Genomic DNA, 20,850 nt, shown 5'->3' with positions numbered 1-20,850 from the left:
AATTATAAACCGGGTCACAAATCAGGTTTCCCAGGAAAAACCTCTTAAAAATTAACACTGACATTTCTGATATTAACATGTTAATGCCATGGTGAAGGCGCTAAGGCGAAGGAGCGTTGCCCCACTGGATTGTGGGGAAAGGAAAAAAAAATGATCAGAACATTACATTATTATTGTTTTATTTTTCCTGGGAGAAGGGGCGGGGCTGGGCAGGACTGGCGGGAGGGGGCCGGAGTCGGGCTTTGTGCACACAGTGTTCGCATTTCTGTTTGGCTGGCCGCGTTGGGCCGGCCAAAAAGATATGCACACTTTGCATCTTCTCTGTATAGCACAGCCAAGTGGAGAACATGCCCAGGCTCCCATTCCTAATCTGAGTGGCGAAGCAGGCCGCTCAGACCAATCATGACACTGCTGTTACTGGTGACAGCAGTATCATAATTGGCTGGGAACCTGGGATCCGGACGAGGACGGAGAGGAGATGAACGTGTCTCCCCACAGGTGCGCTTTTTTTCTTTTTAAAGTCACCCTGTTCACCCTCCTAGCCACCTTCCCACCCCGTCCCATCCCTCCCGTGGCAGTCACCACTGGTTAATGCCTTATTGATGTTGTCCACAGGTTGCCTTTGCTATATTTCATTTCTGATTGTACTTTTATGGTGATGATGATGATCAGCTAGTGATCTCAGACAGTTCAATGGCAGTCGCACTTTTTGAAGCAAGCATCAGATTCACTCCCTTAGAATGACTCTCGGTTCTGGTTCTTTTGAAAGAGGATTGCAGTCCTTTTAATTGTGAACATTTGATTGTGAACAGCTTTGATATTGTCCTCGTTGTTGTGATAGAGAGCAATGGGCCATATGTGCTTATTTTTGGTAATTGTAATTTCCTAATTGCAATTCTTTGAAAATCGCAATTAGGAAATCACAATCCTAATGTATGAAACCTACCGAGTTTTATTTCGCTCTTTCTAATTTGGTCGCAATTGGCCTACTTCATGAATATTAGTGAGGGAGGCACATTTTTCAACCCATTAGGAATCACAGACATCACAGGGATCGTGGCATGCTGGGGTCAGCAGACCACCATGTCTGTTATTTTTTATTAAAACATACTTGTCTTTTTTTAAAGCAGACCATTTACCTTAAAGGAAAACAGGATGCGTTTAAAAAGAAAAAAATGAAACCTTGATGTTTAATTTTTTTAAGAACAGGCAGTGGTCCCTTGGAATTTGTTCCAACATTCAAAGAGGGGAAGGGGTCCCCTGGTGAACCTTTTCCTATTTGCGAATGATTACCAACACCTTTGAGGTGTTGGTAAAAACTAAAAGTTTTGCGACTGTTATTTGGTCGCAATACATTCATACATACCACTAACATTTCGTGTTAAGAAGGAGCACACTAAACACGCCCCTTCCAAATACCAAATTGCTGAACACAATAGCAATTCGGTAAAATGTTGCTGGATCGCAATTTGTGCTCTATAAATATGGAAAAGCATTTTTAAGGTCAGCAACGGTTTCTGCTAATCGGGCCGTTTCCGACCACACAAATGCTTTTTTTTTTTACATATATTTTATTTACTATTTTATTACCCAGTGTACTTATTTTGCATATTTGTGAGATGTATTAAAGTGTTTTTTAAATATTTTAGTTAAGTGACATCTTTGGCTGAAAATGTCAGTTTTATGGTGATTATGAGATCCGTGTTATACTGCATCTACTCTAAACTTTAGCCTCCCGTGCCATGCACTGTTTCTTGACTGCTCCCAAGCCTTGCAGACAAGAACAAACACAGTCTCCCATCCCCCCTCTCTTTCTAGCACTCCCTCCCCACCTCGACCCTCCCATCCTCCCACCCCCACCACCAGTCTGTACTGTCTAACCAGTGTGACCAGGCAGGACAAGAGCCCTTCGCACAGAAGTACCAACGATTTCCCAACAAACTTCAGAAACAGACACTGATATATTAAAGAAAGAACTTAATTTATTAGAAATTGATTAAATAAAAAACTTTACCACTACCCGAGCGGAGAGTGAGCTTTTCACTTATTAAATAGACATAGCACTGAAAAAACACACATTCTAAACCTTGCAGATTGCTCAGTCATTCATAAACTCCATCTTTGAATTCTCACATAAAAGGCAGATTAATTTAGAAATCAAATCTTGTAGCACTTGCGCCAGGCAAGCGACTCTAAAGCTATAAGTTATAACTTCACGGATAACAAATATACAATTCAAAATAAAGCATCTACAAGAATACTGTCCACATGAAGACACGGCTTGTGCATTGAAGAAATATTTGGGAAGGGTCTGAAAGATACTCTTATGTATAAGGGGAATGGGAGGGAGAGGTACATTAGTAGGGGTTGTGTGGGACTATACTGAGATCAACAATATCAACCCACAAAAATACTGCCTCCACTAAATCGCCTATCACTATATCGTCCAGGTACATTTATTTAGGTAGGCATATGTTTGCTGTTCTTAGCTGTGCATTTACTCATCTTCACAATATTGTGATAGCCGATATACTGATTGTGATATTCTTGTCATTACATATGAAATGCGGTGCAGTGAACCCCCTTCCCTCCACCACGGTGGATAATGTGGATGTGGCGAAAAGGGCCTATAGTTGATCTATAAGGCCAACAATCTCACTGGTCGGCAATAACTAAATCTGGTGAGGGGAAAAAGCAAAGGGTGCCTTGGTACCCCAAGGTTGATGGTGCAGGAGGAAAGAAGTAGGATCACAATGGAGACAGACTGACACAAAGGATGAACGTTGTAGGGTACATCATCCACTGTTCTCATCCTTGCCTCATAAGCATTGTGTTGAGATGTCCACCTTGCAGGGGATGCAACAACATAGATAATCCCTCCAAACCATTGCTAATTTAATCAGCATTATGGGAATAAACTGTTGTACTGATGGAAGCTCTGTCAAAATGGCTTAAACTGTGGGGTACAGCAGCACCTTGCTTGTGTTCTTGTGGGAGGGCATTAGTAGATGAAGCCACCCACAGTGACATAAACCAAGGAATATAACTGTGCTCTGGCCAGGTCCCAGGGGAGGGCATTATTAGCAAGATCCACCCCAGTGGCATGAACCAAGGGATGTAAGTGTGCCCTGCCCACATCCTGGGATGAGGACATTAATAGGAAACCCATTCCTGTGCCAAGAAACATGGGCTATATCTGTGCCATGCCATTACCATGTCCCAAGGGGAGGGTTTTAATAGGAAGACCCATAGCATGGCCCATGTGATCCATATGTACCCTTTCCAAATCCAATGGAGAGGGCACAAATAAAGGGACCCATGCTAACAGCATGAGCTGTGGGGCATATTTGTAACCTGCCTACACCATTGGTTGTATGAATGTTTCATTCAATTGATACGGAGCCCAGGGTATGATTGCCCTTGCGTTGCAGTTGGGTGTAGGAGGACACTGTAAAGCTCCAGAATTTCATCAATAAAGAAAGCCTCTGTAAGATGGAGGCAACCAAATCCTCTAGAGAGGAACGTTGCTAGTCCCAGCCTATTGGAATGCTGAGAAGACACAACGAAGGAGGACTTCGAGGAGCTGGTTTCAGGTCGTGATGCAGTAATGCAGAGTCTTCTAATTCTCGGGGCAATTCAAGATGTCGTACTTCACGTAGCCCACTTGATCAACCTGTCTGCGGGGCGTCATGCGCCAGTAGAACTGGTCTTTGCAGAAGTGGAAGTTTCCTGGAGTAATGAGAAGGGCACTGGTTAAGGTTGTGGAAATGCCAAAGACAAACCAGAAAAGGCTCAAGAAAACAGCAAGTAAGTGTCCACAGTGTGAGTTAGGAATAGAGGCAGGAGGTGATGGAAGAAAGTAGACGGGGAGGAGGAAGGAGAGGCAGAAAGGGAATGGAATGGAGGTGGCTGAGTCTCAATGCTGAGTCCAGTGGTAGGGGGAGTGAGACAGGGATAAACTGTTGGACAGAAAGACAACTAGGACATTGGGAGGGCACATGAGAGAAGGAGAGTATGACAGAGGGACGGGAACTGGAGTGATAAAGAGATCAAAAGCAATAGGTGTAGGAAGTACAGGTGGAAGGATAAATGAAGAGATTGAGAAAACAGAGTAAGGGTCAAAAAGTGAAGAAATAAGTGCTAGAGAGAGACGATGAAGGACATGGAGTTTTTGGGAGGAGAGGAAAGGAGTGTGTAAGTGAAAGAAAGTCCTACAAAAAGCAACGAGTGTGGTGGAGGGAGAGCAAGAGCAGTTACAGGTGCAACATCTCACCTTTGTATAGGAAGACATCATGGGCGTTAATGGGCACTCCAGCAAAAGCGTCCTCGGTGTCCCGGGGATAGCCTTTATCCACAACCTGGGTCTTCACGTCCAACCTGTAGAGAGAAGCACAGTCATTCAGAGGGCATTCTGCCTGAAAGAGTCCTTCCATCTAACCAAAACTCCTGTGTCCTGACAAAACAAACCACCACTGACTATCTGTAATAAATTAAGATATTATATGGGGGGTTCTGTGCCACAGACCCATATCTCAATGACAGTGTACATCTACAGACAAGGCCCACATCCCAGTATGGACTGAGGAAAACAGAATCAAGTAGGGCTGTATAGCACACTCTATTCACAACCATTCCCAAATGTATATTCAGGGAAAGTGCATCGTGGGTCCTGTTCAGCACAGGCCCTCTTCCTACCTTCAGTGTTGTATGTCAACAGCCTGAGACCCGGCATCATCTCCATATGAAAGAGATCCAGCCCACTGACAGGAGGGGGGCTCTCACCCCTCCATCACTCTGTTTGCATGACTTTCTAGTCTCATATGATTCATGCATCAATTATGGTTTGCTTTTATTCCCTTGTGCAGGTTGTGTTCTGCTCAGTGTGTGAGCAGTATTCACATATATTAAGCATAATGCTTACAGTGCCATTGTATTAGCTGTGTGAGTGTGTTTGGTTGTTTTGTGCTTTTGCAGTCCACAGACCTGCCTCTCTACGGCTTTCTGGTCTGTGTGCATCATTCATGTGGGACACTAGTTCTCTCTCCCACACAGTACTCTTGTGTGCATACCTCCAGTACTTGTCGCCATTGAAGAGCAGGACCTTTCCACGTCCACGCTGCAGAGACCCCACAATCTTCTCAACGTCTTTCCCAATCCCCAGCTTCTCCAGTCCACGGGGGCCAAGAACTGTAGTTCCAGTGTAGACCCAGAAGCGGCGACCTGAAAGCAGAGCCACAGACTGTGAGAAGTGGTCACAGGGAAATGCAGAAGCAATGATAAAGAATGAAATCTCTGCTCGCAAGCTTCCAGGAGAGACGTAAAAGATGGTGAAGAATTGGTAGAATGAGTGAGTGAATGAATAAATTAATTAATTAATTAATGAACAAATACTGTTATAGAGTGAACTATTTGCCCCACATGAGAATGAGGTTCAACTTAGAACAGCGGGATGAATATACACTTTTCAAGGTCTCACCAGAAAAAAAGAAAATCTTCTTGGTCATCAGATCTTCAAAAGCAGAGTCAATGACGGCAGGAAGGGCAGGCCAGGTGTCCGAGATCTTCAGAGGACCCTTTATAACTCCTGAACGAGATGATGATGCCTTCCAATATTTTCTAAGGAAAGAGGTAAAGAGTGAGTCGAGCAGATACAATGACCATGTTAACCAAGCCATTTCTCTGGCATGCAGCATTCTCCTTGGAGATTATGTCAGAGAATTCCCAACAAGTGAGAATTTAGAACCATTCCGCGAGGAACGTCCCCATCAATTGACCATCCCACCCTAGGATTCAGTCCAGTAATCCACATGGCTGGGGATTCTATATGATAATGCTCTCCAACCACGCCAGCAGAAAATCCCAGACATCGCAGTACCATAATCTTATACCATCTCGTAGACTGTTGCACAAGGAGCTTCTCCTAAAATCTCTCCTCAAGAAAATTAACTGCAGTATTGCAGAAGGAAACCTGCATGACCAAAAGCTACTCCCAGACCAAATGGAGAGGGCACTATGACATTAGTGCACAATAAGACGTGTTTCTATCTACAATCCTCATGGATTCCTGACCTTCATCCCCAAGATCTTCAGTCCTGGGCATCCACTTTCGTCCACTGTGTCTTCTAGAGAATTTGTATTTGATCTTCTCCTCTCCCACTCTCTCCAGTCCCAATCTCCCCTCTATAAGTTCTCTCTCCAGCGGCCTGCACTTGTACTCACCCATCCTTGAAGAAGTGGAGCTGGCCCTCGATTTCAGTGATTGCATCGAAAGCCTTCACTTTGCAGGCATCAGTGGTGGGGTCCACAGGCACGAACTCTGTGGTGGTGGTGGTGGGAGCAGCTGTTACTGGGGTTGTCGTTTCATCACCAACATCAGGACTTTCTGTGGTTGGCATGGGGGGAGATGGGTGAGGACCGGTGCCAGAACCTAAAGGTGAAACAGAAGAGGAGATCAGAAATATACCTTAAGCATCTGACTCCTACAGGTGTCAGCAAAGAGTTTGGTGATGTGGGTAAATGTACAGGGACGTTCTCCAGCTGTATGGCCCCACGCCTCAACACTATGCACAAAACCTATACAAAGAGAACCTAGACATAGCACAAAAACTGTGACCTAGGCACTAACCATAAGAATACCACCCTCCACTGTTCCTCAAGAGAGGCAATCATTCTTGTAGGACAGGAGTGTCCCAGGTAGGTCCGCGAGAGCCTTTTCCATAAAACACTTTCTGGATTACACTGGCTACGTGAATGAGCTACATTTAGATTTAATGTATGCAATTTTTTCTGACGCGAATATCCTGAAAATACGGCAGGGATCCTGTCCCACTAAACCCACTTTGGACGCCCCTGAGGTGGGAACATATATCTGCCATGAAGGTCCTCTGAAGTCCAGTGCTACCACGGCAGTCCTCTCTATCAGGTCAGTCAGTCTTTATTATTGTGGGACTGATACAGGGGGAGGGGTGTTTAATGGTGGCATAAGTAAAAACACTATAAAACTGTTTCACTTTGCTGATGTTCATCTACACTCTGTGTCTCCGTTTAAGCAAGTCCCTTAAGTGCGCAGCCAAAGCTTTGCTGGCATACGTGGCGAGGGAGGAGGGGTATTGATCTATGCCCTTGTCCCCTCCATACACCTCGAAGCCCCCTTCTCCTCTCACTGAGAACTGCCGCAGCCCTGTGTCCCATTAGAGGTGCCCCCTGGCCTGGGTGACAAGTTAGACCGGCGGAAGTGGCGTAGGCAGTGGGTTTCACCACACCAGGCCGCGCTCCGTTCCATTCTATTTGCCCCCTCCACGAGGGGCCAGGTGAGACGGGGGGAGCAGGCGGGCTTGGCCAGCTCTGCTCAGCATACCAAAGCATGCCCTAGACGCCTCCCCCCCCCCGCCCCCCACTGAATGTCAATCCTGTGCTCAGCCCAGCCGGTGACTCAGGGTTTCTATGGAAACGCACATCTCAACAGAGAGCGCTGCAAGTGAGCAAGGTGTGGAAATTAGACGGTACACTAAAGCGGCACACGTGACGTTGCCGCCTCGTCTCTCCCGCCTTCATCTCCCTCCGTGGTCTGTCCGCCCCGGCCTTCCCCCACACAGTCCTTAGCTCTCCCCCTCGCTGTCGCAAATAATAACCGGGGTTCATAATGTGCACCTGGGGGGCTAAGCCGGAGGATTTGTTTTTTCCAAAGTTACCTACGTCTCTCACGGTCGGAATCCTTCGATTCCTCACTCAAAATCCATCGTTCTCTCATGTACTCCCTCCTATCTCTGCACTTCTAAAGCTATTTATCTATCTATCTATCTATCTATCTATCTATCTATCTATCTATCTATCTATCTATCTATCTATCTCTGTACAAGCCCCTTATTTTAATAATTTGCCCCTACCCTCTTCAGCTACTTTAGCGCCTAGAACATGATGTAAACGAGCAATGACTGATTCATCCTCTGTTCCGTATTGCTTTTTCTCTCGCTGCCCACCCCTCCTCCCTTTCTCATCCCATCTCTTGCTATCTCTACGACTGCAGCGTTCTTCCTGACCCTCCTCCCAATCATCTCCCTTTCATTTAAACGATGTCACTTACAATCGCTTTCTCTTTCAATCTTTCCTCTGACCTGCTTGTAGTTTATCTTCCTCCACATCTCCCTGCCACTCATTCTTCTAGACCCTCCACCATTACCCACTCTCCCCGTTTTCTTGTCTCATCAGACTCTGTGGTATTTCGTCCCTTGGGAGGTCAGTGGCTGGGCCACTGTCGCGCGCAAAGGTCAGGCAGTGGCCTTACCGTAGAGGTACTGCACCCCCTCGATGTCGTCCTGGTGCAGCTGGAAGTCTTCGATGTAGCTGTACATGGGGTACATAAGAGCATCCCGCACACTGCTGTGCTCTAGGCCAATGGCGTGCCCAAATTCATGAGCGGCCACCAGGAAGAGGCTGTACCCTGAAACCACCAATGAGAGGACCAGTTAGAACCTATATGCGGACTGATGGCATTTCCAGTTCAGAGTGTCTTCAGGTCACCATGATAGATGAAGCCTCTTAAGAGGGTTTAGATACTGGAGGAACAGGGACAAGTGCTGGACTGAGGTAGAGGCGGCGGGTGGTGTTGGAAATGCAACCACCCCAAACTGTGTTGCATGGGCGTGAGTGATACAGGGACAAACCCTACAGAGTCAGACTAGGGGAACAGAGAAGGTCTTAGGTGAAGGCGAGAAGGTGCTAATGAGATATTGAGGTGATTTAGGGAGTACTCCCAGGGTAACAGCGATAGAACTTGTCAGTCCATGGTTCCTATTGATGGGACGGAGAAGGTTCAGGGGTCACAAGGATGAAACTGAGAGTGCTCCACAATTAAGAGTGATGGAATAAGGGAGTCTCTGACTGATATTGATGGATTGATGGGACAAGTAATGTTCAGGGGTCACTGAAGTGAGACAGACAGTACTTTAAACTTAGATAACAAAGGTTACTCCATGGATCATATCGTGGGACAGAGAAGGTTCAGGGGTCATTGAGATAATACAGGCAGTACTTCCAGATTAGAGGGATGTAAAAGTGGAGTCCCTGGCTGATATTGATGGATTGATGGGACAAGGAGGTTCAAGGGAAAACTGAGGTGAGACAGACAGTACTCTAGAGTTAGAGTGATGAGAAAGGTTGCTCCATGAGTCCTGTCAATGGGACGGAAAAGGTTCAGGGGTCACAAAGATGATAATGGGAGTACTTCAAGATTAAAGAAATGACAAGGGGGAATCGATGAGACAGAGATGGTTCAAGGGTCACAGAGATGAGACTGAGAGTACTTTAGAGGTTAAAGCGATGGCAAAGTGGAGTCCATGAGTGATGTCAACGGACAGAGATGGTTCTGGGGCCCCTCAGAGTACCCAGGGGTTGGAGGGATGGCAAAGGGGAGTTCGTGGGTGATGTAGAGGATTAAGTGGGTTCGGATGGCACAGATGTGAGACCGAGCCAAGTACTGATCAAGATGCTGGGATCACATTTCAAGCAAGAAAGCTTTAAAAGCTAAGGTACCTTGATCGGGGCAGAAGCCCCACTTCCTGTCAGTATCGTAGTTGCTGGTGGTGGCACACCAGAGCTTTCGGTCCCCACGGCCATCACTAGTGCAAGAATCGTAGGTTTTCTCCAGAAACACGAAGGGAAAGACACAGGGGTCTCCCTGAGAGTTCCCACCAATCACAGCGGTATCTGCAACCCGAAGATAAATCCACCTGTTATCCACAACTCAGCACAATACATAATCGAGAAAAAAATACAACAGTACAGTCTACATCAAGAGAAGGGAGAATCATTCACTAAAGATAAGCGAGAGGGTTTGGCAGTAAGACAGAGCAAGAGAAGTTGGCTAGAATGAGTGGAAAAGGAGACAAAGAAGGTGAAACATCAATATGTTTAAGGTGTTTTACATCTGAATCCATAGTACTGTAAGTTTAGAATATATAATGTTATCACCTTATACCACGCTGGGAAAATATCAGCTACAATTACTTTTAATATATTTATATGGCACACACTTGGGTCACTTCCCATTTCTGCAGGCAACATTAGAATTTCAGATGGCCACTATAGATGTCTACTGATGTGATTAAAAATACTCTACTTCCTTAGCTTTTTAAAACTGTTTTCAGGCAGTCCCACCCTTATGGGAATCCTCTTGAACTTCTCAGATCTGAAAACAGTGTAGTGTGGTGTGTGGGAGGGGAGGGGAGAGGAAGGGGTTACCCTTGACCCTCAGTTTACATCCCTGTAGTTGCCTTGCATTTTCTTTTCTGTTGAACAGCTGCTGCTACTAATACCAGCTGGAGGCAGCAGAGGGCGTGCTTCCACTACTGGCACCGAAAGGATAACAAATATCAGATCTCTCCTCGCCCGATCCCCCAAACTGTTCAATTATGATTTCATGCACCACTAAACAGAATCTATAATCGGATCAGCATGAGTGCATAACCTGCCTGGGATGGCACAATGAGCTAAAAACTGTGGAATAAAATGATATCTAAAGCCATCCCAGTGGTCAGCATGATAAATATATTTCACCCTTCACATTTTTTTGCACCCTTCAGTGATTCACTCCAAGTATTAGGGTACGCACAAATGAAGTCTCGAATTGATTTCGAGCTGCACCTCACTGGTGAGGCCAAAAGGGCTGAAATTGGTCTGAGTTTACTTCCGTTTCTAAAGGACGCACCGCGTAATTTCTAGCACGGTTGGGGGACCAATACCTTTTTATATATGTTTGGCTCTTTACTGTACCGCCACGATGACTTACAAAAATATAATGGGCTAGAAAGCTATCCATCGCAGTAGCAGTGGCCCTGATTAATTCAAGCATTTCGTCATCACGTTTTTGTCCAAAGCGACTACTACCAGAAGGGGGCAGCAGAGGCTGTGCGTCACCCCTTAGCAGCCCAGACGAACAAAATGCACTCGCTCTCTACCCACTCGCTTAACATGTCAGTGATTAATACAAGTCTGAGTCTATCTCTGATTATAGTGTCGGGTCAACAACAGTGCAGATGCCATTTGTACAGCGTTTTTACACACTGTTCTGCTTTTATCATGTAGCACTTCGGAAAGATAACGATGTTGTAGAAAACCGCGTTATGAAAAAAAGTGTCACTGAAACATCTACATATAACTGCAGATAGAAACTGATATGGGGAATTTTTGTAAGTTCTAAATTTGGGAAATGTTTGCATTTTAAGGTCACCAAGTTGCTGCATGGCATATTATGAATCTATTTTCCCAGTGAAATGTAATTATTATATTGTTTTTCTTTTTTTTTTTATTCTTATCTTTCCCATATGTTTAAGTGTTCACTATTTATCATTCAAGCTTGATCTGTGTTGTATTTCTTAATTAGCAATTATGCGAGTTCCTTGCTCGGTTTCAATAAAAATCCCCAAAACAAAAAAATATGCCATAGGGAAGTTGATGGCGATTTCAGTCACTCGTCACATATACTTGGCGCTAAAGGGAACACCCATAACGCAAAGTAGGTAGCTTATGATATGTTGTATATTTCTCTGTCCCATTAGGCATCATTAGAGTACAGACCCTCAGTCCTCAGGGGTTTACTGCTTGACAGTCTAAATCAGTGGTTCCCAACCTTTTGACTCCTGAGGACCCCCACTGAATCGTTACTGAAAGTCGGGGACCCCCAACTCAACTTGTACGATTTAAATTTCAAACATTAAAACAGTAATTTGTAAAAAATACACAAAGAAGTGCACACCAAACAAATGCTCAAATTATTAACAATATAATTAATTTATACTGTAAAAATATGCAAAATTGAAACATTTTAATGGGAACGTTGGCACTGCATCTCGGTGACTAACTTCTCAATGTTTAGTTTTATTTAGGGAAGCTGAATCTTCAGGTCAGATTCAACACTTCCCAAGCGATTCTGTTTTAACTTTAGGTATATAGATCTGAGAAGGTTTTCACATAAATATGTGGTGGGGGAATAAAATCATAAGAGCCTCTCACCTCTCCATAGCCTCTATATCAAATGTAAATCATTTGTTTTATAGCACCTCTCATACCAGTGTAGAGAGTCAGAGCACTTTACAGGGGAAAACAAGGATTCACGTCATCCACACTGGCAGGCACTTTCTAAGAGTGCTTGTTCTGGGGAAGCACAAACTCAGGATTCGGAACACAGCACAGAATTGACTTTAATAATAAGAATGTATTTCTATGCAAGCAAACTTTTGTTAGCAGCGCAAGGAAAATTAAAGTCTAGGGGGAAAAAAAAACTTTCTAATTTGTGCCATGCAATTTGAATGCAGCCCCTTAATAGCAGTTCATAGCTCACTGTGCTAGATTATGATTGTAACTTCTGTACCTCAGTTAGAAAAGAAACAAAAGCAGTGACGCACTGTGCTGTGCACATAAAATACTGTTCTGTGCCTGATACAGGTTCTTTGCAGCAGGCATATTAACCATCTGTGCTACCTTTGAGTCAAAATTGACACTAGACAATACTCCCCTCTCTCCAGCAGGGGCATTAATCATTAGATTAATCTTGATGCTTTTATTTTTGTCTGAAAGCTGCTGGATAAAGGAGGAAGTTTGCAGTGCTTTTAAATCTGTTCAAGCTAAGCAATAAATATTAAAACAATTCAAGTGTTTGTCAGAAGAGAATTGCCTTCCTCCCGGCCCAGGCCTGCGGACCCCCTGGGAATGTGTCACGGACCCCTGAGGGTCCGCGGACCACAGGTTGGGAACCACTGATCTAAATCACAAGAATTTGTTACTGAGAAAGGTGAATCTGCACTGTATATCTATGAAGGGTCTCCGTGCTAAAGTAACTAATCTGTGTCAAGTTCACTGAAGCTCCTAGAATGTTGATGCAGGCCACTGAGGACAGCACTAGTGATCCTGTGTAAAGCATTAACTGCGTGTGCCTCACTTACATCAATCTTAAATAGTGAGTACCTCATACTTTGCTCTACTTGCAGAGACTACCACACGGGACCAAGCCTCACTGTGATGATTAAAGAGGGACCCCAGCGGAGTAAGCCCCATTACCTCTGTTTGGGCAGAATCCGTATTTCTTGTCTTTGTCGAAGTTGTCGGTAGTGGCACACCAGCGGTAGCCATCAGAGCGCCCCTCCTTTGTACAAGCATCGTAGGAGTCACCATCGAATATGAAGGGGAAGACACACTTGTCGCCGTCGCTGTTACCACCGTAGGTGTAGAGAACTAACAAAAAAGAAAGAAACAACTATTGGGATATTTTGTTTGTCAGAATGAGAAAAAAAACAACTCAACATTGGCAGCTGACATGAGCAGGGAGGGGAATTCAGAAGAAACAACTCTATTCTAACTTGTTAATGGCTAAATCATTGTTCTGTCTCAGTCGAAGAGGACACTTTTACACGTCTGTCCGTGTCAGCCATCAAATAATCTACCAACTGAGGGCTCCTTCTGAGAGAAGATCAATATTGTTCTTCCATTTCCTTAACCATTCCACAGTAAACAAAGAGAGATGTCAATGGCAGCCAATTGTTTCTTCGTATCTTTTTTGAAGATGAACCTTTCTTACTAACCCAATATGAGGGCCAGAGAATGTCCTAATTAGAGAACCCCCAAATACTCCCTTTATTGCTGACCTGGTGCTCAACGGGCTGGTATGTCATATTACTGATTCTTCAAGCAGGGACGTAGCTTCAGGTGGGCTGTGTGGGGTGCTACATCCCCGTAATAAATGAATTTTCTGATGAATATTTGGATACAGATGCTACCAGATGAATAGTTGGGTACAGATGCTACCAGTCGGATGTGGTGAGATGTCTGCCGGATTTCACCAGGAATTTTTACATACATTCAGACAAAAATGCACACACCCCCTCTCTCCCTCTCAGTTTTCAAAGTCGTCAAAAATATTTGTAATTTTACAAAAAAATGTTTTTCCTTCGCTTAGTACCCCTACCAATCCGCATTTCTGTCTCTTTTCACTGCGCCTTAGTCCCCTCATGCACCCCGCTTGTCATATAATGTATTTAAACATAATATGCCAGCCTGATTGTCAGAAAATCTGAAACTCACCCCCTCAATCTTACTGACCAAGCTACGCCCCTGCTTTCAAGTAGTATTGTTGTTGATAACATGGAGCTAGCCGTCAGCAGATGTCCTGATCACATTGTCTACAAATACTTCTGTTATCGCCAACCTGTGCTAGTTGGCGGGATCTGGCCTGATTTAGAATTCGGCTGACTGGTAACTCCACCACAACGGTGACAGATATCCTATCTGCCAAAATCTAAATCCCATAGAACATAATGGGATTTGGATTTCAGTGGACGTGGTATGCGTCACTGTTGTGACAGAGTAACCTGTCCGCCGAGTTCTAAATGAGGCCCAGAGACTATTGTTATCATTTTCATCATGAAAAAAGGCAGGTGATGTCCTGTCACAGTTCTTTGACATACTAATGTTAACACTAACCTGCTGCCCTGCTGTTACTGCTAACCTGGTGCTAGCAGTCAAGGGATGTCCGGATCACAGACCCTTCAAACACTACCTTTATCACTAACCGTATGCTAGATGGCCAGCGATGGCCTCTCACAGATCCTTCAAACAGTAGTGTTATCGCTAACATGGAACTAGCAGGTAGGGGATGCCTTGTCATGTGCTTCATGGCTAGTCTGTCTTTTTATTGCATGAAATATTTCTCATATATAACAAGCTTCTCTTGCTTATGTGCTGAGGTTCATGGACAAAGTGGCATGCATTGCTCCTTCTTTTAGACAGGTCTTTGAGCTACTACTCACGTTCACTCGGACAGAATCCATACTGCTTGTCCTTGTCGTAGTCGGCCGTGGTGGAGCACCATAGCAGCCCATCGGTACGGCCTTCGCTGGTACAACTTGAGTAAGAGCGTCCATTAAACGTGAATGGGAACTGGCAGACTGCCCCATTGGCATTTCCAAACCTGGTCTTGACAACTTTGTGAAAAAAAGTGGAAAGAGACACGTCACTCCACAGACACGTCACTACACCGGGTTCGCAGATGTGAAGCTTCTGCTGCCACCCTACCAACTGAGTGCTACATGCTTTCGCACTGCTCCCTATGGAACTCGGAAGTTGCTTTCTGAAGTCATGATGCATCTGTCTCAACAATGGCTCAGTGAATGGGTTAATGAGTGAGTGAGTGAGTGAGTGAATGCCAAAAGCCACACCTGGCAACTCATTTCAACCATGAAAGGAAAAAATTACAAGTCAACGTTGAGATCGACTTGATGTAATCTTGAATGCTTTAAATTACACAGAGTACTTGTCAAAATACACACAATATTGACCTTTACCGGTTTGGCAGCAATATTAATCCAAGGCACTGATAATATATACCCTTTCTCATAATTACTGAAACCCCAGCCTCTCCTCTAGTCTTTTTGTCTTGCTCTTCTCTAGTCTCTTTGTCCTGGCCGTAGCACATGTATGCAAAATCACAAGTTTCTCTGTTTCAATACTAGTTGGGTGTTTCAGTTAATTCTTACCTACTCCTGTCCCCAGTGTCCAGAACTCATCATCATCAAAATGGGCATCGCCTTGCACACCTTCACCTGGAGGGTACGCGTGGGCCAGGAGGCCATCCTTACCATCAAAGGGATAGGGATCGCCATGGTCTGCCAGAGGAAAATTATGGATACATTGGTGTCAATAAACACTTTATACAAAGACATAAATCAATAAATTCATAGAAATTAACATTGAGATCGCCAATATGATCATCTCTGATGGCCCCTCAAATGTAATTGGTATAATATCCTTTATCAGTGTTGTCAACAGTTCGTATCATTCTAGGCATCTATTAATAAAATCTGTGTTCAATCACATATACCAAGTCAAAAATCATAAAATAGCTAGTACTTTCAATAAAAAAAAATTGCCTATGCCATAATTTCTAATATCAACCATATAGTTCTTGCAGGCATTAATGCAAAGTATTCTGACGCAAATGTTGTGCCAGGCCCACTATTGTTACGTGCTGAGAAAGTGACTTAGTGGAAGAGGTCTGCTTACCATCGGACCCAAAGAGGATCATGATGTCAGCTTCACCGCTGTAGATCTGAGTGAAGGTGAGTGGAGACACATCACTCCAGACCTTAAAGGCACGACGGAAGGCGTCCTCTATAATGTCAGCGTCCAAGTCGGGGGAGTAATTCAGCACCCTGTAAGAGGCAGAGAGTAGACATGGAAGAGTTACTACCAGAAAGGAATGCGACTGCGCATTTGACACCTGCCTAACTGGAGCAATGCTCTGGCACCCTACTTCCAGACTGCAGGCAGTCTGAGAGGCAAAGGAAAGGGGGCATGTAGAGTCTTACACATGAACCAAAAATGGAAGAGAGTGAGGAAGAAATTAGGCAACAAATGAAAGGAGAAATTAGAAGAAACCATGGAATGTGGAAATGGCGAAGAAATTGGGCTTGGTGAAAAGGGACAAGAGGGAAAAACACTAGAGAATAAGAGAAAAGAGAGGGAACTAGAAAATACATAAAAAAGAAAGGAGACATCAATAACTAGGGAATACGGATGAAGAGAAGAAACGTATTCCAAGATGAAATAGCAAGAATATAGAAGTGATATAAAATAGGAGAAAAAAGTAAACTAAGGGATATGAAACACTTGAGAGTGAAGAAAACACTTGGAAGTATGAAAAAGAATATGAAAATACAAAATGGTATGAAATGGAAAATATGTGAGGTTCACCAGGAAAATGAGGAAGGAGAAAAACAACGTAATGAGCATTAAAAAGAACAACCAGGACTGCAAAGGGGGAGAACAGTGGAGGAAATAGGAAGGGACAGCATAGGAAAATAATGAACGTGAGTAGAGAAGAAAAAATAGAACATTTCAAAAAAACAAAAAATGTTAAAAAAATGGGTAAAACCAGTAAATATGAGAAAGGGCGGGCCTGCAGCGAGAATGGGGCTCTGAGAAGGAGGAGATGGGTGTGTTGCTGAATTCTCGATTTCTCTTTTTTGTTACACTTTGCTCCCTCGATTCTCACTTATCTTTTCATTATTTCTTTCTCTTTATCCTCTTCCCATCTTGCTTTCATCTCTCATTCTACCACTGCCCCTTGTTTCTCCTCCAAGTTTCACCCCTTCTTTTAAATCTCTTGTGTACTTTTTCGCTCCCTCACGCTCTAAGCGCTAAGAAGATAGCTAGCGGGTGTGGCGCTGTGTGTTGTTCACGCGGCTCGCGCTCGCTGCTTCCGGTGTCTGGGAGTCTGCCGCCAGCTCTCCGCCTTGTCGTGCTCTCTCCGGTCCTGTGTGTCCCTGCTCAGGTGTACCCTTTCTGTACTCTCGCCTCGTGTAGTCTTTGTATCTCGTGTTGTACCTTCCCCGTGCTCTCTCACACTCGCTCTATCTCTCACCCCTGACTCCTCTCAGTTCCTCTTGGTCTCTCACAATTGCTCTGCCCCTCACTGAACTGTCGCCCCAATTGCACTCAGTCTCTGTGGCCCGTCCCTCGCGCTCCCTCACACTGGCTCTCACCCTTGACTCCTCTCAGTTCCTCTTGGTCTCTCACAATTGCTCTGTCCCTCACTGAACTCTCGCCCCAATTGCACTCAGTCTCTGTGGCCCGTCCCTCGCGCTCCCTCACACTGGCTCTCACTCTTGACTCCTCTCAGTTCCTCTTGGTCTCTAACAATTGCTCTGTCCCTCACCGACCACTGCCCTCAGTTAACCCTCTCTGAACTCTCGCCCCAACTGCACTCAGTCTTTGTGGGCCGTCCCTCGCGCTTCCCTCCGCCCCTCGCGCTCTCTCGCTGGCTGCCCCTCGCAGTTAACCCTCCGTTTACCGGCCCCTTCATCCCACTCACCGGTAGGTGACGTCGTTGTGGTCCCACTTGAGGTCGCCGTCGAAGGTCTGGAAGTTGCCCACGTCGGGCACCCCGCAGCGGGGGGTCTTCATGGCCTCCAGGGTGCTGTGGTCCAGCTCGCCCGTCTCGTTCAGCCCCAGCGTCTTCTGCATCTGCAGCAGGGCCTTGCTGAGGGACAGGTGGGTGCTGCTGCGCGCCTTCTTGGAGATGTACCCGAAGCGCTCCAGGTAACTCTGAGGGGAGACAGCAGGGGGTCAGCGGCAGGAAGTGACGTAGCCAGTGTCTCATGGGCCCTGGTGCCAGTAAGGAAGTGCCCACCCCCCGCTGTTGTTTGAATTACTATATATAAAACAGTTATCATGGTTCTGTGGGCCCTTCGCGCATCTGGAGCCTGGTGTCACTGCACCTGCTGCACCAGTGGCAGGTAGGCCCATTGGGAAAGGGCCTAGCACGGGAAAGAGAGCTCTAGGGGCTGTGGCTGCATAGCTACGGGAAGCTCTAGGACATTGGGAGTGCAGGAAGCTATGGGGTCTTGGGGACACCACACATTCTATAAAGTCTGGCCAGGTATAGAAACTGATAGAACCAAAGTAAATGCAGAAAGCGGTGGATTATATCAACTGGAATCTTGACGGTCTGGGGAATATAGAAAGTTACAGTGGGCAAATTAGTACAGAAATCTATAGTGGGTGGATGAGTACTCTCTATAGGTGGGGGCCACTGGAAGTATGCGTTTTTGTGCGGCAACGGCAATTTTCGTATAGTTACAGATTTGGCGCATTTGCCACATAATCTATAATCTGTTACACAATCTGCAGATTTTAATAAAAAACATTGTATATCTCAAACGGCTCAACAATTACTGCATACGGGACACCTGCAAAGCTGGTAAAAGGCCCTTTGCAAAGCTCAACTTGGCACCTGTTCTTTGCTTATTGCTGTATTTGGTATTATGGTACTAATGAGGTGCAACCAATGCCCAGAAAGCCTTACCAAGTTTAAAAATGATTAAAGGAGGAAGAAATGTCATTACAAGACGTGCCTCATAATTCTTATTTTTTTTATTGCCGTATAATTTACTCAAACCTGCCGCATAATCTGGTCCTCTCCTGCTGCATAATTCCAGTGGCCCTGACTATGCGGTCTGGGTAGCGCAGAGTGCAGTAGCGGCTCGGTGAATACAGAACGCTGCAGTGTGTGCCAGTGCCGAAAGATGCGGGGGCTTGATAACCACAGGAAACTATAGTCTGGCGAGTAAAACAATCTATAGTGATCAAATCAGCAAGTATAGGTTTATGGGCCGATGGGCACAGACCGGATGAGCACAGAAAGAACAGAGGCGGTTATCGGTGCCTTGCAGCCCTTTGGTACCCAGACTTCAAGGCACACGACAGCAGCAGTAGTACAGAGTGACAGTCCCCGTTCATGGCACCTAACAGTGCCCTGTGGTCAGGGCCGGCTTTGGCACCGGACAGCCTCCCCCTCGGATTCCCCCACTACCTCCAGGCAAAAACGGCCCTAATCGCTGCACAGACCCTCCCTCACATACACTTCACGTGTTTTAAAGACGCTGGTTTAGGAACAGATAAAGGAAGCGGGGGCTGTCCTAGCCTAGTTAAGCACTATGCACCCAGCACTTTGAAGACAGTTCCTTTCCTAACAGTCACAGTCCTATATTAGAGTTGTATCCTACGAGCTGCGCTCACAGAAGGATCCTCTCAGCTATCCTCATAAAAAACAGATCTGTGAGCTGCAGGGTGCCCGTCTATGCAGCAGGTAGATTAACCCTCTGAGCTACTTTATGGCATGTCAAAACTGCCACTTAGACAAAACGCACAAGGAACTCTGCAGCAGGCGCCTTAAAATCGTAAATTATTGCTAAACACAGCGCGCACCCCTGATGACAGCGCCCCAGTCTCAGGCCAGCGCCCAGTGCGGACGCACCAGTCGCACTGCCCTAAAGCCGGTCCTAACTGTGTTGCCCCTCACCCTTGCCCACAGCATCCAGCTGTGCCCCGGAGACCCTCTCTTCGAGGCCTACAACATGCAGGTGTCTTTTCTGCATAACAAGTCTCAAACAGTGACCTGAAATGCCCTCTCCCCATGCCACACAACTGCCAACAGCGCGCTGTGGTGACCGCCTGTGGGGCACTCAGCACCCACCCATGCCAGCGACAGAGACCAAGTTTGACTTCTGCCATGTGATCTCCCGTGTAATTTCCTGTGAATCCCTCACTGCACGACATTCTGCGCCCCCTGTGCCCCCCACCTCTGGGTGGCACACACAGTATAAAGTAGCGTCTGGCACAGCAGAATAATGTACCACTTGATTGGCCAGGTCCGCCCCTAAGGCTGGGCTGGCACGGTGCACCTACTGCAGTGCCTATGAGATCCCTGGAACTTCTCTAGTACACCAACCTCCCCTCGGCAGTGCCCTCTGGCGCTCTGTGCAGCAGCGTGCCAACTTAACCCCGCCGCAAGCCCTCTCACCTCGGCCAGATCCTCGTCGCTGAGGCTGCTGACCAGTTCTCCAGGGAAGATGACCCGGACCTGCGGCTGGGACTGCAGGGGGGCAGCGCGGCAGCTGAGGGCGAGGAGCCCCACCGCCAGCAGGGCCAGCTGTGGCATCATTGTGGAGGGCGGCGTGCGGGCTCCGGGTCTGCTCTCTGCGCTCTGTGGCCTGGTGCTCTTCCCGTCCTCAGAGGGCTTCAGTGCCAGCTCCAGGTCGGCCCTGAAGCTTTATACCCTCCTGCCACGGGGGTGCTGACTCACCGCGCTCCCCTCACCTCCAGCCCCGCCCGCCTCCCCTCCCCCACCCCCAAGACAGCCCAGTCCTTTCCGCGCTGACGAAACACACCGATTCCAACCCCGGCCTTATTATTGTTTATTATTAGTTTGGGAGATTTCAACACTTTTTGTCCAAATCCAGTCACCGCAGCTCCATGACTCCTCGCTTGGGGCACAGGAAGTGTGAAATGGATGAAGAAAGA

At 46.1% G+C, this 20,850-nt stretch overlaps 1 protein-coding gene across 1 annotated transcript; it reads right to left on the bottom strand.

The window, feature by feature from the left end:
• Nucleotides 1-1,962: 1,962 nt before the first annotated feature.
• On the bottom strand, nucleotides 1,963-20,583 carry MMP9 (matrix metallopeptidase 9). Its single transcript, XM_069243524.1, has 13 exons — nucleotides 20,351-20,583; nucleotides 17,861-18,093; nucleotides 16,051-16,199; nucleotides 15,525-15,653; nucleotides 14,799-14,972; nucleotides 13,054-13,227; nucleotides 9,532-9,705; nucleotides 8,285-8,440; nucleotides 6,220-6,427; nucleotides 5,477-5,616; nucleotides 5,070-5,220; nucleotides 4,274-4,377; nucleotides 1,963-3,729 (listed from the first exon to the last, which is right to left on the bottom strand). Exons 1-13 carry the CDS (start codon nucleotides 20,489-20,491, stop codon nucleotides 3,620-3,622), a joined length of 2,043 nt encoding a protein of 680 aa, XP_069099625.1. The 5' UTR covers nucleotides 20,492-20,583; the 3' UTR covers nucleotides 1,963-3,619.
• Between the last annotated feature and the right edge of the window lie 267 nt (nucleotides 20,584-20,850).

The sequence above is a fragment of the Pleurodeles waltl genome, chromosome 7, assembly GCF_031143425.1.
Source record: "Pleurodeles waltl isolate 20211129_DDA chromosome 7, aPleWal1.hap1.20221129, whole genome shotgun sequence".
In the NCBI taxonomy this organism is placed as follows: Eukaryota; Metazoa; Chordata; class Amphibia; order Caudata; family Salamandridae; genus Pleurodeles; species Pleurodeles waltl.
This window is presented reverse-complemented; position numbering and strand designations above follow the sequence as displayed.

What these genes read in the sequence shown, in the direction of transcription:
- MMP9 (XM_069243524.1), bottom strand. Translation starts at nt 20,491, where the DNA reads ATGATGCCACAGCTGGCCCTGCTGGCGGTGGGGCTCCTCGCCCTCAGC. An exon ending in GATCCTCTTTGGGTCCGATG is followed by an intron (nt 15,654 to 16,050) that starts GTAAGCAGACCT and finishes TTCCTCTGGCAG; the next exon opens with ACCATGGCGATCCCTATCCC. An exon ending in GACACTGGGGACAGGAGTAG is followed by an intron (nt 14,973 to 15,524) that starts GTAAGAATTAAC and finishes TTTTTCACAAAG; the next exon opens with TTGTCAAGACCAGGTTTGGA.